Here is an 11,338-nt window from a genome sequence, read left to right on the forward strand (position 1 = left end):
CCACACTGACCCCAGCTTTGCAGCCACTGCAGTAGGAGTACTTCTTAATTCCAACAGACCAGAAGTGTCTTCATTGAAGAAATCATCTGGCAGATTGGTTTCTGTCTGAAAGCAGAAATCATCATTTTCTTTTGAAATTATTTTAAAAACACTAACATGTTCCAATGGATTTAACTGTTGTCACATCTTTACTGTTGCTATTTTTTGTCTGAAGACAGTTTTTTACGGAGAGCTAGACCAAGTGTCTAGACCAAACTTTCAAGTGTCTAAGTGACTTAGGAGCCCATGAGATTTAGGCACTGAGAAGCCTGAGACCCAGTGAGACTTAGGCTCACCAAGGCATTTTGGAAAATTTGACCTCGAATCTGCAGTAAAGGAAATCTGGAGTCTTTTTTACACCCCCCCCCCCAAAATAAAGCCAAAAGCATAAACAACTTTAAAATTCATCAACCCCTCTGCGAAAAGAAAGAAGGACAAAACTGACAGATAGTAACACATCTGAAGAACTCTCACCTCAAAGAAGTCCTGAGTTTTCCTCAGGAGATGTTTTAGTTCAGTCAGTTCTAGAAAGTTCTGTTTCAGGGTTTGCTGATTCTGATTGGCTTCCTGCAGCTCACTCTCCAATTTCTCCAGAACCGTCTGTTTACAACCAAAACAAAACAGGAAAGATTCAAGACAGGCCCAGTTATCCTTTTACAGGCTGCCACATCCCTGTCAAAAGGATTGTAAAATAATATGGGCAGACATGTACGATTGTGCAATGAACATTTTAAAATATGCATTGGCTGTTTAGGAACATGCACACAGCTATAAAACCCCTGACCTTCCCCCTGCCACCTTCTCTGTTACATGCAGTGACTCAAAGTTATATTTAGGCATTAAATTAGGCAAGCCAGCAGACCATCATTCTACGTGAAGAGAGATCATGGTCTCTTCCCAGACAAACAGTGACAGTCAACCTCGATTAAAACCAATCAGCGATATATAAATGCAGTATTACTAATCTAGTACACAGGATTGTGCCACAACTACAGAATAACATGGCTAACCCATGAGAATCTGTCACTGGTGAGTCACTTGCCTCCACTTCTGGGACCCACATGTTTTTCCTGAAATGTTAAATATATGGATATATATGTAATTTCACTCCTCCCCTGCCCAATCTTGCTCCATATGCCCCCGAGGCAGGGCAGAATTCTGTACCTCCAGATCAATCATTTCTCGAGGCAGGGGGGTCTCAGGATACTTTTCAGGTTTGAAGATCACAATCTCATTTTCCATTTCATTTTCCAGAAAGCCTGCAAGGAAACCACACAAAAGGCACTGTTAGGCTTTCCCTGGGGTCACTGACACGGCCTGCGGTGGTGACCCGCATGTGACATCATGACACATGATCACAGTATCCAAATGTCATTCGACACTTATTCTAGGAGATTCACCAAATATTTGTGGAACTCTTCGACACCCAAGAATCTGGCTCCCTGGAGCCTCCCTCAGCAGTAAGGAAGCTGCTCCTTCTCCAGAGGAGATAATTGTATACACCTGGGAATCGTGCCTGTAGTACGAAGCTAACCTAATCATAGCACGGCAGTAGAAAATGATCATCAGTTCATTGTGCCTGCTCTCCAGCCTGCTGTTCCTTACAACACAGCATACAGTGGTTTCTCCAGCAGTTTCAAATCCTCAAGGGGGTGGGGGGGGGGCTACTCCAACCTCCCTTAGTACTCCTGGTGGAATTCTGTACCAAAAAATTAAAAATTCTGCGCACAATATTTTAAAATTCTACAAAATGCTGCATATTTTATTTGTCAAAATAACACAATATAAACACACCAGTTTCAATTATTTTTGGTCATTTATTTCAAAATACCTGTCAGCAAGTATATCTGTAACAATACAGATAACAAAAAGATTCAGGAAATGTTTTTTGACAAATAGATTCCTTACTAAGCATATTAATACAGAACTCTGAGTAATAATTCATTTAAACTACAATACAGAACCATATTTCCCACACCCCTCAGAAGCAAAGTGCAAAGGTTTGGGGGAGTCAGAGCTAATAGAGGTGCTGAGGGAGAGGAAAGTACATTGCTGGGAAGGAGCCTGGGTGTGAACTTGGAGGGTTGTTGTGTATGGGTGGGAAAAGTATGGAACAGGGGAGCGGAGGGATTGTTAGGGAGCTTTCCCCATGCAGACCCTGGCTGACCCCTAGCCTCTCCCATTCAGTCAGACACATCTGCCCGTCCCCATGTGTCTCTGTGCTCTCACCCAGCCACTCTCTGTCCCTGTGTCCCTGTACCCCCTCCCCATGTGTCTCTGTGCCTCCACCCAGCCACTCCCCTGTCCCTGTCTCCCTGCACCCCCTCCTCCTGTATCCATGTGTTTCTGTGCCCCCACCCAGCCACTCCCATCCCCATGTAGCTTTGCACTCCTCCCCCTGTCCCCATGTGGCCCTGCACCTCAACTCCCATTCAGCCCCTGTCCCAGTCTGTCCTCCCCCACTAGCTGTTTTGAACCGATCTGACCCAGCAGCATCCCAAACTGTCTGTCTCCCCATACCTCTGTCTCCTGACCTGGCCCGCTGCGAAGAACGCAGCTCTCTCCTTCCCTCGCTGTTGGGGAGCTGCAGCTTTGCTCTATTGCCACAGCACCCTCTGGTGTGCAAAAGGTGGAACTGCAGCAACATTTTGGCAGAAGCTTTTTTCCTCACAAAAAATTAGAAATCTGCAGGGCTCATTAATTATGCGCATGTGCAGTAGCGCAGAATTCCCCCAGGAGTACCTCAGGAGAATACACTGCAATAGAATAGATCCCACTGGTAGCAAAGGTTCTTTGCTATCCAGCCTACATTTTTCCTGTGTTTCATTTCATACAATAGATTTATTTAGACACCTTGAACCTTGCACCTCCTCGCTTTGATATCACACAGCCAGGGTTTGGTGCCCAGGCTCCTGGACAATGAATGAGACAGGCACCTGAGAATGGGATTCACAAAAGCCGGCATGCTAGGCAGCTCCTCACCTGAACTAGCTAATGAGAGATGCCAAAGCAAGGGGGGAGTCCTTGCCCCACCCCTCTCAGGGAGTTCACGGCCTAAATCCAAGCTGGAGAGAGGTGCCACCCTCTTTTGGGATTCTCTCTTGGTGCTAGGGGCCAAGTGGAACAGCTTCAACAGGAGAAACGGCGGAAACCCCATATCAGACTATCCCATAGGCCAGCGGTTAGGGCACTCACCTGAGAGATGGAAGATCCCTGTTCAAATCCCATCTCCTTGCAGCTGGAGCGAGACTTGAACCAGAGGTCTCATGCATTCCAGGTGACCAACCTAGCCACTGGACTAAAAGTTATGAGGGAGCTCCTCCTCCCCTCCCCTCTCCTCCCCTCCAGTTGTTTTGAGTGAGTTCACCTGCAGGGGCCCAATCTGGTAGGCAAGCTCTGGGCCTGCTTACCAGATTGGGCCCCACAGGTGAGTTGGGCAGAGGAAAACTGATCTTCCCGCAGTTCAGGCATCACACTGGGGCTTGGGCATCTGGATGTCTAGAGCGAGCAGCAGTGCACGTGCTCGGAGAAAGAAAGACAGGGGCAGAGGGAACTTCTAATGCAAAAATGTAGCCGCCAAATGAGTTTCGTTGCCTACAGAATTCAGTGGCAGCTGACCGGGGGTTTGTGAAACCCGGTGGGGCCTGATTCTGGGATTTAGGTGCCTAAAATAGCAGTTAGGGTACCTATGTCTTTTTGTGAATCTAGCCCTATATCCTTGGCCACTGACTTTTTGATTGCACCCCTTCAAAATCCGGACCCTGCAACACCAACTGAAAAACTGTCCCCAGGCAACAACAGCTTTCACCCTCCTCTCCCCAACAAGCAGCACTTGTCTTAAGTATCCAGGGCCCTCTTCCAAAAGGGATAGAGCTGAAGGCTGGAAGGTAGGAGACCTACGGTCTATCCCTAGTTGTGCCACTGACCCACTGTGAGACACTGGACACGAAATTTAACCTCTCTGGCCCTCAATAGAGCCACCTATAAAATGCGGAGAATAGCGCTTACCCACCTTTGCAAGGTGCATGAGGATCAATGGGTGATTAGCACTATAAATGCTAAGGGAGTGTAATTATTTCCCCCTCACACAGTAGAAAAGTAGACATTTTAAGGATCCTATGGACACTTCACTTGATACCATTTCCTAGCAAGCTCCACAAAAATAATGACTAAGAAAAAACAGCTTAAAAACCCCCCCATTTTTATTGCCTGCCGGCTTTTTAAAGAAATCTCTGACTGGGACAGTGTGCTTTGCTGCAGGAAGTATGTTCTAATGGTTAGAACACAGGACGAGGAGTCAGGACCCCGGGTTCCATTTCCAGCCCAGTTGCTGGAAATGTGATTTTATGCAGGACACTTAACCTCTCTTCTGACTTTACCCATATGCAAAATAGGTGTGATACGTACACTCCCCCTCCCCAGCCCCAGTAGTATAGTGGCACTTAATTGGTGCATGCAAACACTTCAAAGCCTTCAGATGAAAAGTACAAAGCCTTTCTAATGAAAGCTTTGCCATCTTTAGAACAAATTCCATTCAATTTTGCTAGTTAGATCACTTTGCTTTTTGAAATAGTAGATTACCACTTCTGGAGCCAGTAGCATTGTACAAATGTCTACTTACGGAGGATCCTCTCCAAGGATTCACATCTTCTGACTTCATTCACAAACTTTCTCTGGAAGCTGTTCACATTCACATTCAACTAGAAATTAAAAAACAAAACAAAAAACCCAAACAAACCCAGGGCTGAATGCACATTGCCAGTTGGGAGACTTTTAGTTTAACTGTATATTAGCGTGGGTGAAAGATGCTGCCTTTGCATATTACTGAAACTTGTAGCCTCCTAGCCACACAACAGGCACCACACAAACAATGGGAATACAAAACTTCTTCAGACAATCACTGTGCCTCAACCTTAACTGGTATGCTTGGCCCATTCAGTCATGGCTTCTCTGGCTGCCAGAGGTCTGAGCAGGGGTAGAAAAGGCTTCTTGGATTTTATAGATTTTAAGGCCAGAAGGAACCACTGGGACCATCTGGTCTGACCTCCTGCATAACAGGGACCACAGAATTCAGCCAGTGATTCACTCAAGACAGCCTGCTCATTATCCTGACAGAGGAGAGTTCTTCCCCACTTGCCACCGAGGAACTGAACCAAGATCCCTGAACTTGTATCACCAGCACCACTGAACAGGCATCAGACAATTATTCTCCACCACTGCTGACCTCGCTTGGATATGAACTGGGGTCCTAGCAATGGGAGACTTGATATTCTCCTGAACAAGACTCTGAATCCTCTTTCCTCTCATTTCTTTAAATAACCAAACCTCTGTTTGGGGATGTACATGCCAATGTCACAGGTGTAACTATTTGGGGTGTAATTTTGTGAGGCACATTCCATATACCTTGTTTACACTAAGCAAATTAGTAAACATTTATCTGCATTGATGCAGCTCCAGCGGTGGAAGACACTAACCATTGCCTCCTGTCTGCAGTACAGCTTCCGCCAGTGCTACCAACAGCACCACGGCAGAAAAAATACTCATGAATTTTCCATGTCCCACAGCAGACTCTTTTGGTCTGCTAATTCACCAAGGATATGTCTGTCGCTATGCCATTCACTACTGGCAGTTACCAATAAATCTCAGTTTCAAGCCTTGTATAAATACTTTATAGTCCCTTCCTTGTACAGATAAACCTCATGCTGCAGTTTTTGCTCTCCAAAAACAACGTTCTTGTAGATACCCACTTTGGAAAACCACCAAAGGTAACCAGGTGATTTAGGTGGGTGATGGGGATTGACTTTAAGGATATGCAAATGATGCCTAATTGGCATGCAGAGAAATGGTTCATATTTTCTTAGCTGAATCTAACTTCTGGCATCAGGCTCAGATTTAGCTGATGAACTGGAGGAGCAGCATCTTCCTTGATGGGCTTAGATTTTTGCAGAAGCACCACACTGTGCATATACTTCAATCATGCATAATTGGCATCACATGGAGACATTGCATCCTTGCTCATCTTTACTATAGAGACTACAATACCCAGCAAGCAAAGCTCTATCTGGAGCCAAGATGTCTCTGCTCTGATTACAATGGAGCTCTGTGGATGTAATTTCTGTGGATCGTATCTCCATATTAAATTATGGGTAAGGGTGGCCATAGACTGCATTGTAGTGTAGTAGACACCCTTGGACTCCAGCAATTCCAAATACTCCCCTTACAAGTTATTATAATTCTCACAGAAGAAACCCCCTTTACTGTAGATAATTTAGACTGTGGCTCTGTTTACCATACTGTATCTGGCCTTAAACAGACATATAAATAAACCTTTACTTTCAATTTTCAGACAGGGACACTGTTCAGGTAATCCGATCAAACTGGAAAGTCAATGATAGGAAGAGTATTATGTGTAACAGTAAACTCAGAGTAATTATTGTTACGGTAGAACCTCAGAATTCTGAACACTAGAGTTATGAACTAACCAGTCAACCACACACCTCAATTGGAACTGGTGTACGCAACAGGCAGCAGCAGAGACCCCCCCAAAAAAGGGGGGGAATACAGTACAGTACTGTGTTAAATGTAAACTACTAAAAAAAAAAAAAAGGAAAAGCAGCATTTTTCTTTTGCACAGTAAAGTTTCAAAGCTGCATTAAAGTCAATGTTTAGTTGTAAACTTCTGAAAGAACCACCACAATGTTTTCTTCAGAGATATGAACAACTTCCATTCCCGAGGTGTTCGTAACTCTGAGGTTCTACTGTATTTGTATTTGAGTAGCGCCTAGAGGCCCAAGTGAGATCACAGTCCCAGTGTGCTCTGTGCATACACAGACTCACAGACTGTCTCTGCCTCCACAAGTTGACCATCTAAATAGACAGGACAGATAAATGGAAATATTTTTATCCCCATTTTACAGATGGGGAACCGAGGTGCAGTGAAAATAAACGACTGGACCAAAGTCATGCAGGCAGTCTGTGTCAGAGCTGGGAATTGAACCCGGATCTCCCAGTCCACTGCCTGAATCCCACGGCCTCCTTCCTTTCCAGAGCAAGGCAGGTATTTACAGTCTTTATGCCAAGCCCTTCCAGCATAGGTGCTGGAACTAGAGATGCAGGGGGTCTGCCACATCCCCTGGCTCGAAGTGGTTTCCATTATAGACAGGGATTACAGTTTGGTTCAAGGGTTCTCAGCACCCGCACTATAAAAACTTTTGTAGCATCCCCGCCTTCCAGATTAATCTATTGTCCCAGCATCTTTTGGGACCAACCACATTTACAGTGGCCCTTTAATAGCTGATCCCAACATTCCTACCCCAGAACCTCTCATAACTACTTACATCTCTGAACTGGACCAGGCCCAGCTCGCCAAGCTCTGCAACGCAGCAATAGGCAGCCTCCACCTGGAGAAACAGCTGCATCAGACACATCTCCTCACTCCGGAACATTGACGCCATCTCGCTCGCTCTTGTTCTGCACCAGTGTTGATGGGAGAATTAAGGTGGTGACGCTGGCTTGTTTGCCTTGTGACAAACCTTAAAATGTAAAGGGCAGTATAAATGCTGGCTTATTAAGCCAATACAATGAACTCTAAATGCTGGGCATCCAGAAAATCTGTACCTTTGGTAAAAATTAGGGCTGTCAAACGATTACAAAAAATTAATCGTGATTAATGGCAAGAAACTGCGATTAATTGCGATTCACTTTTTTAATCGAGTTCATTTGTTTGGAGTTAATCACTTGAGTTAACTGTAATTGACAGCCCCAGTAAAAGTGTGACAGGTACAGAGCACTGGGTTGTTTTGATATGCCCTGGCTAAGGACAACGATGGAACTGGGTTTAGCTGTGAGGGGTTACAAAGCCTGTCAGCCACAGCCCAGCTGCAGAGGGCACTAACCGAATCCCAAACAGATCTCCAAAGGGCTGCTCTAACTTTACAGCCGCTTTACACTGCTACCTCCAGGTCATTCCGGAGCCAGAACAAACAGCCATCCAGCCATGCACCCTCCTGCCCACCCAGACACAGCTTGGGGGCAAGGGGTGTAGGGCTGTTATGACAGCAGGAGGACCCCCCGTTATGATAGGGGGATTCCTGGCACATGCGGATCCAGCTGCTTCCCCCATCTCTCTCATGGCCCTCCTGTCGCGTAAAAGGGGGCAGAATGCAGTCAAAGGGCAGTACCCCTGTATACAACAATATATGGTCTTTGTCCAAGATACTAACGCATTAGGGAGACTGGATGAATTTTAGGCATCTAGTTTGCTTCTCCCTATTTACACCTCACAACTCTCCAAACAGAAAATCAGGGTGAGAGAGAGAGCGAGAATCCAGAAAGGGTGCCCTGTCCACCTCTCCCACCTTTAGGGTGACCGATGTCCCTATTTTATAGGGACAGTCCCGATTTGGGAGTCTTTTTCTTATATAGGCTCCTATTACCCCCCACCCCCATCCCGATTTTTCACACTTGCTGTCTGGTTACCCTACCCACCTTTAATCCTCTGTCTGCTCACAGTCCCTCCACTTCTCCTCCTCCTGGTAGCTGCAGTGAGGAAGAGAGGAAGGAGCAGGCCTGGGGAGAGGAGAGTAGCAGGGAGAGGGCTCTCTACACAGCACAACCTGCAGGCGAGGAAGAAGTGCTGCAGCACAACACACACAAGAGTGTTTCTTCCTCTCCTGAGGGCAGTAGCCATGTTGCCCACAGAGTCATCATCATGGCAGGGTAGGGTGACCAGATGTCCCGATTTTATAGGGACAGTCCTGATATTCGGGGCTTTGTCTTACATAGGTGCCTATTACCTCCCACCCCGTCCTGATTTTTCACACTTGCTATCTGGTCACCCTATGGCAGGATGGAAGGTTAGTGGGGGGTTGGGAGGGGTGCATGCTTGTCATGGGAGGTGAGTCTCATAGGTCTTCTACATTAAACAGGTGAGTGAATCCTGCCCTCTCCTCTTCTCCCTGTGCCCAGCATAGGATCTGGGCACTTCAGACCACCCAAATGTGGGTGATTAACATGTTTGGATACTGAAACTGAAATTCACAGTACTGTCCACAAAAGTGATGAGCCAAGAGGCCTGACATCTTGTTCCATTAAACTCATCTTGAATATAGATAGGTAAGGGAGGCTGATCTGTTTCATGTCAGTTTCACTCCTAACACAATGTGGTGTCTGGGTTGCAAACACAGCAAGGGACAGTTTACATCATAAAAGGGAAATCTATTTTCATTTAAATTTAAATCAACATTTCTTGGAATGTTTCATACTAATATTTGTTTTATAAAATGCTTTCTTTCTTTCTTTCTTTCTTTCTTTCTTTCTTTCTTTCTTTCTTTCACAAAGGGCCTATTTTCAAAATAAGGCACATGTAATGACATACGCAAAATGCACATGCAATTTTTCATTTGCTTTGTGCATGCTATTATCACTATTTACATAAGGTAACCGCACATGCAAACTGCAGATAATCATGTCATTGAGCATTCATGCATGTAATCAGCTAATTTCAATGCACAAACATAGCAATCACTTGGCCAGAAGAAACATGCAATTGAACACATTATTTCCATGCATTTAAAAATAAAATCAGACCCAAACCGACATTTTTATACTTCGACTACTAACTGCATCCCTTGATGAATTTCTTCCACCTAATAACAAAGGCGGGAAGGGAACTGTCCCTAACCTGCTCTCTTTTTCAACCCAATCTTGCAATGCTTATTCCTAGTAGGTCCGCGTATGTTCAAATCACCTCTTATTTAAAGCACCAAGGACATTAAAAAAAACCACCCTAAAAATAATAGATGAGTTTTACAAAATGTGATAAATGGCCTGATTTATGGAGATTCAATGAAGTCAATTATTCATATATAGAGTCAATGCATATCCCTTTTCCTCTGAGCTTTCATTGCATCACTCACTGTACCCATTCACTAGGTAGTTTTAAGGTATAGAAAAACAGAACATTTGATAACTAATAACTTGCTAAAATAAAATATATCATCTGTCAGTTTCACATGGCTGAGATAGGATGCGAGCAATACAGCTGGTTGGGAATTTCACAGTAAAACATTTTTTCCATCAGAGAAAACAGATCATCAAAACCTAAATTATTCAGTTTCAACAAATCTCCCCATTTGAAAAGAAAAGTTTCAAATTTGTTGAAACAGCCCATTTCAACATTTATGAAACAACATCTTCAACTTTCATTTTGAAATTGTAGGTAATTTATATACTTTAAAGGTAAAAAAAAAAATCAAGATTGAAATCAGTTCTCAAATCAACATTTTTTTAAAATGAAACATTTTGATTGACCCAATCCAAAGTGAGGGTTGTTTTTTTTTAAAAATCAGATTTTTGATTTGTGACAATTTTCAAGATTTCAGACTGGAAAATTATTTCCTGCCCAGCTCTAATGAGCATAGTAGAAGTTTCTCATTTACTTTAGCCACTATTAATTTAATATGGAATATAATCCCAATCTGAGTTGCTGTCAGGTTTCTTTTCCTCAAAATTCTTCAGTTTGACAAAGGGATAGCTAAACAATCATCCACAGTTACTCCATTTGTGATCTCCTAAGTTATAGTTAGAATGTACACACGTTTAGATATAGCTGTAAGAGTTAGTTGTTGATTTAAAAAGAATATTATTATGTGTCATCAGGTCAATGACCAAAAAACTTTATGTAGGCTGTTTCCTTAGCAGGGCTGAGAGGAGAACCGCCCATCAAGTCTTAACAATTCTAAAGGTAGTTCTACAACAACGAAAATGTTCCATTTTGGCTTAGCTAGCCAGAATTCTTGTGTTAGGTAATATGAATGCCTGTTCTTACCTTGATCACCTGCTCTTTATGGAGCCTGAAGAATTCTGGAACTACTTCCAATTCTACTGAGCAGCAAATGAAGGACCGAAGTAAACTTTTCTTTCTTTAACATATCTATAGAAACCAGTTCTTTTAAGGGCTGAACTGGTCTAGACCAGAGAAGAGAGACCCTTTTTGTCCTAAAACAAACACGGAGTGAAATGGATCAGGAGCTGTCTGGCTCATTCTAAATTTTTCATGCCAGATCTGTGACAAGAGTTGGCTGTTTTGTCAGTGTGCAAATTGTTGTGATTAATAACAAATCGGACATGCTTCCTTGCACAGCCAAGGTGCTCTCAAACGAAAATGAACTTTTGTAAAGTGCTATACTCTGAGAAGTATAAACCAATGAAAGCTCATTCAAATATTGGTTAAAGAAATAGCAATCCCCAGGAAACAGAGAAAACCTTCAAGCTGTTTCTCACACAACTCTATCAGCTT

At 43.8% G+C, this 11,338-nt stretch overlaps 1 protein-coding gene across 6 annotated transcripts in view; it reads right to left on the reverse strand.

Moving 5' to 3' along the window:
• The window catches only part of ATP6V0A4 (ATPase H+ transporting V0 subunit a4), a 59,084-nt gene extending 47,981 nt beyond the window's left edge, over positions 1-11,103 (reverse strand). For 2 of the 6 annotated variants that reach the window (XM_073322839.1, XM_073322800.1), the window contains exons 1-6: positions 10,868-11,103; positions 7,377-7,571; positions 4,661-4,739; positions 1,204-1,298; positions 514-639; positions 11-105 (exon numbers count right to left, since the gene is read on the reverse strand). In XM_073322839.1, the coding sequence (XP_073178940.1) occupies positions 11-105; positions 514-639; positions 1,204-1,298; positions 4,661-4,739; positions 7,377-7,493 (512 nt within the window). In that variant the 5' untranslated portion in view covers positions 7,494-7,571; positions 10,868-11,103. Of the gene's footprint in view, positions 1-10; positions 106-513; positions 640-1,203; positions 1,299-4,660; positions 4,740-7,376; positions 7,572-8,526; positions 8,608-10,867 lie in introns of all 6 variants that reach the window. The other 4 variants (XM_073322834.2, XM_073322809.2, XM_073322819.2 and 1 more) reach the window with 4 other exon arrangements.
• Positions 11,104-11,338: the final 235 nt, after the last annotated feature.

Source organism: Lepidochelys kempii, chromosome 1 (genome assembly GCF_965140285.1).
Source record: "Lepidochelys kempii isolate rLepKem1 chromosome 1, rLepKem1.hap1, whole genome shotgun sequence".
NCBI lineage: Eukaryota > Metazoa > Chordata > Testudines > Cheloniidae > Lepidochelys > Lepidochelys kempii.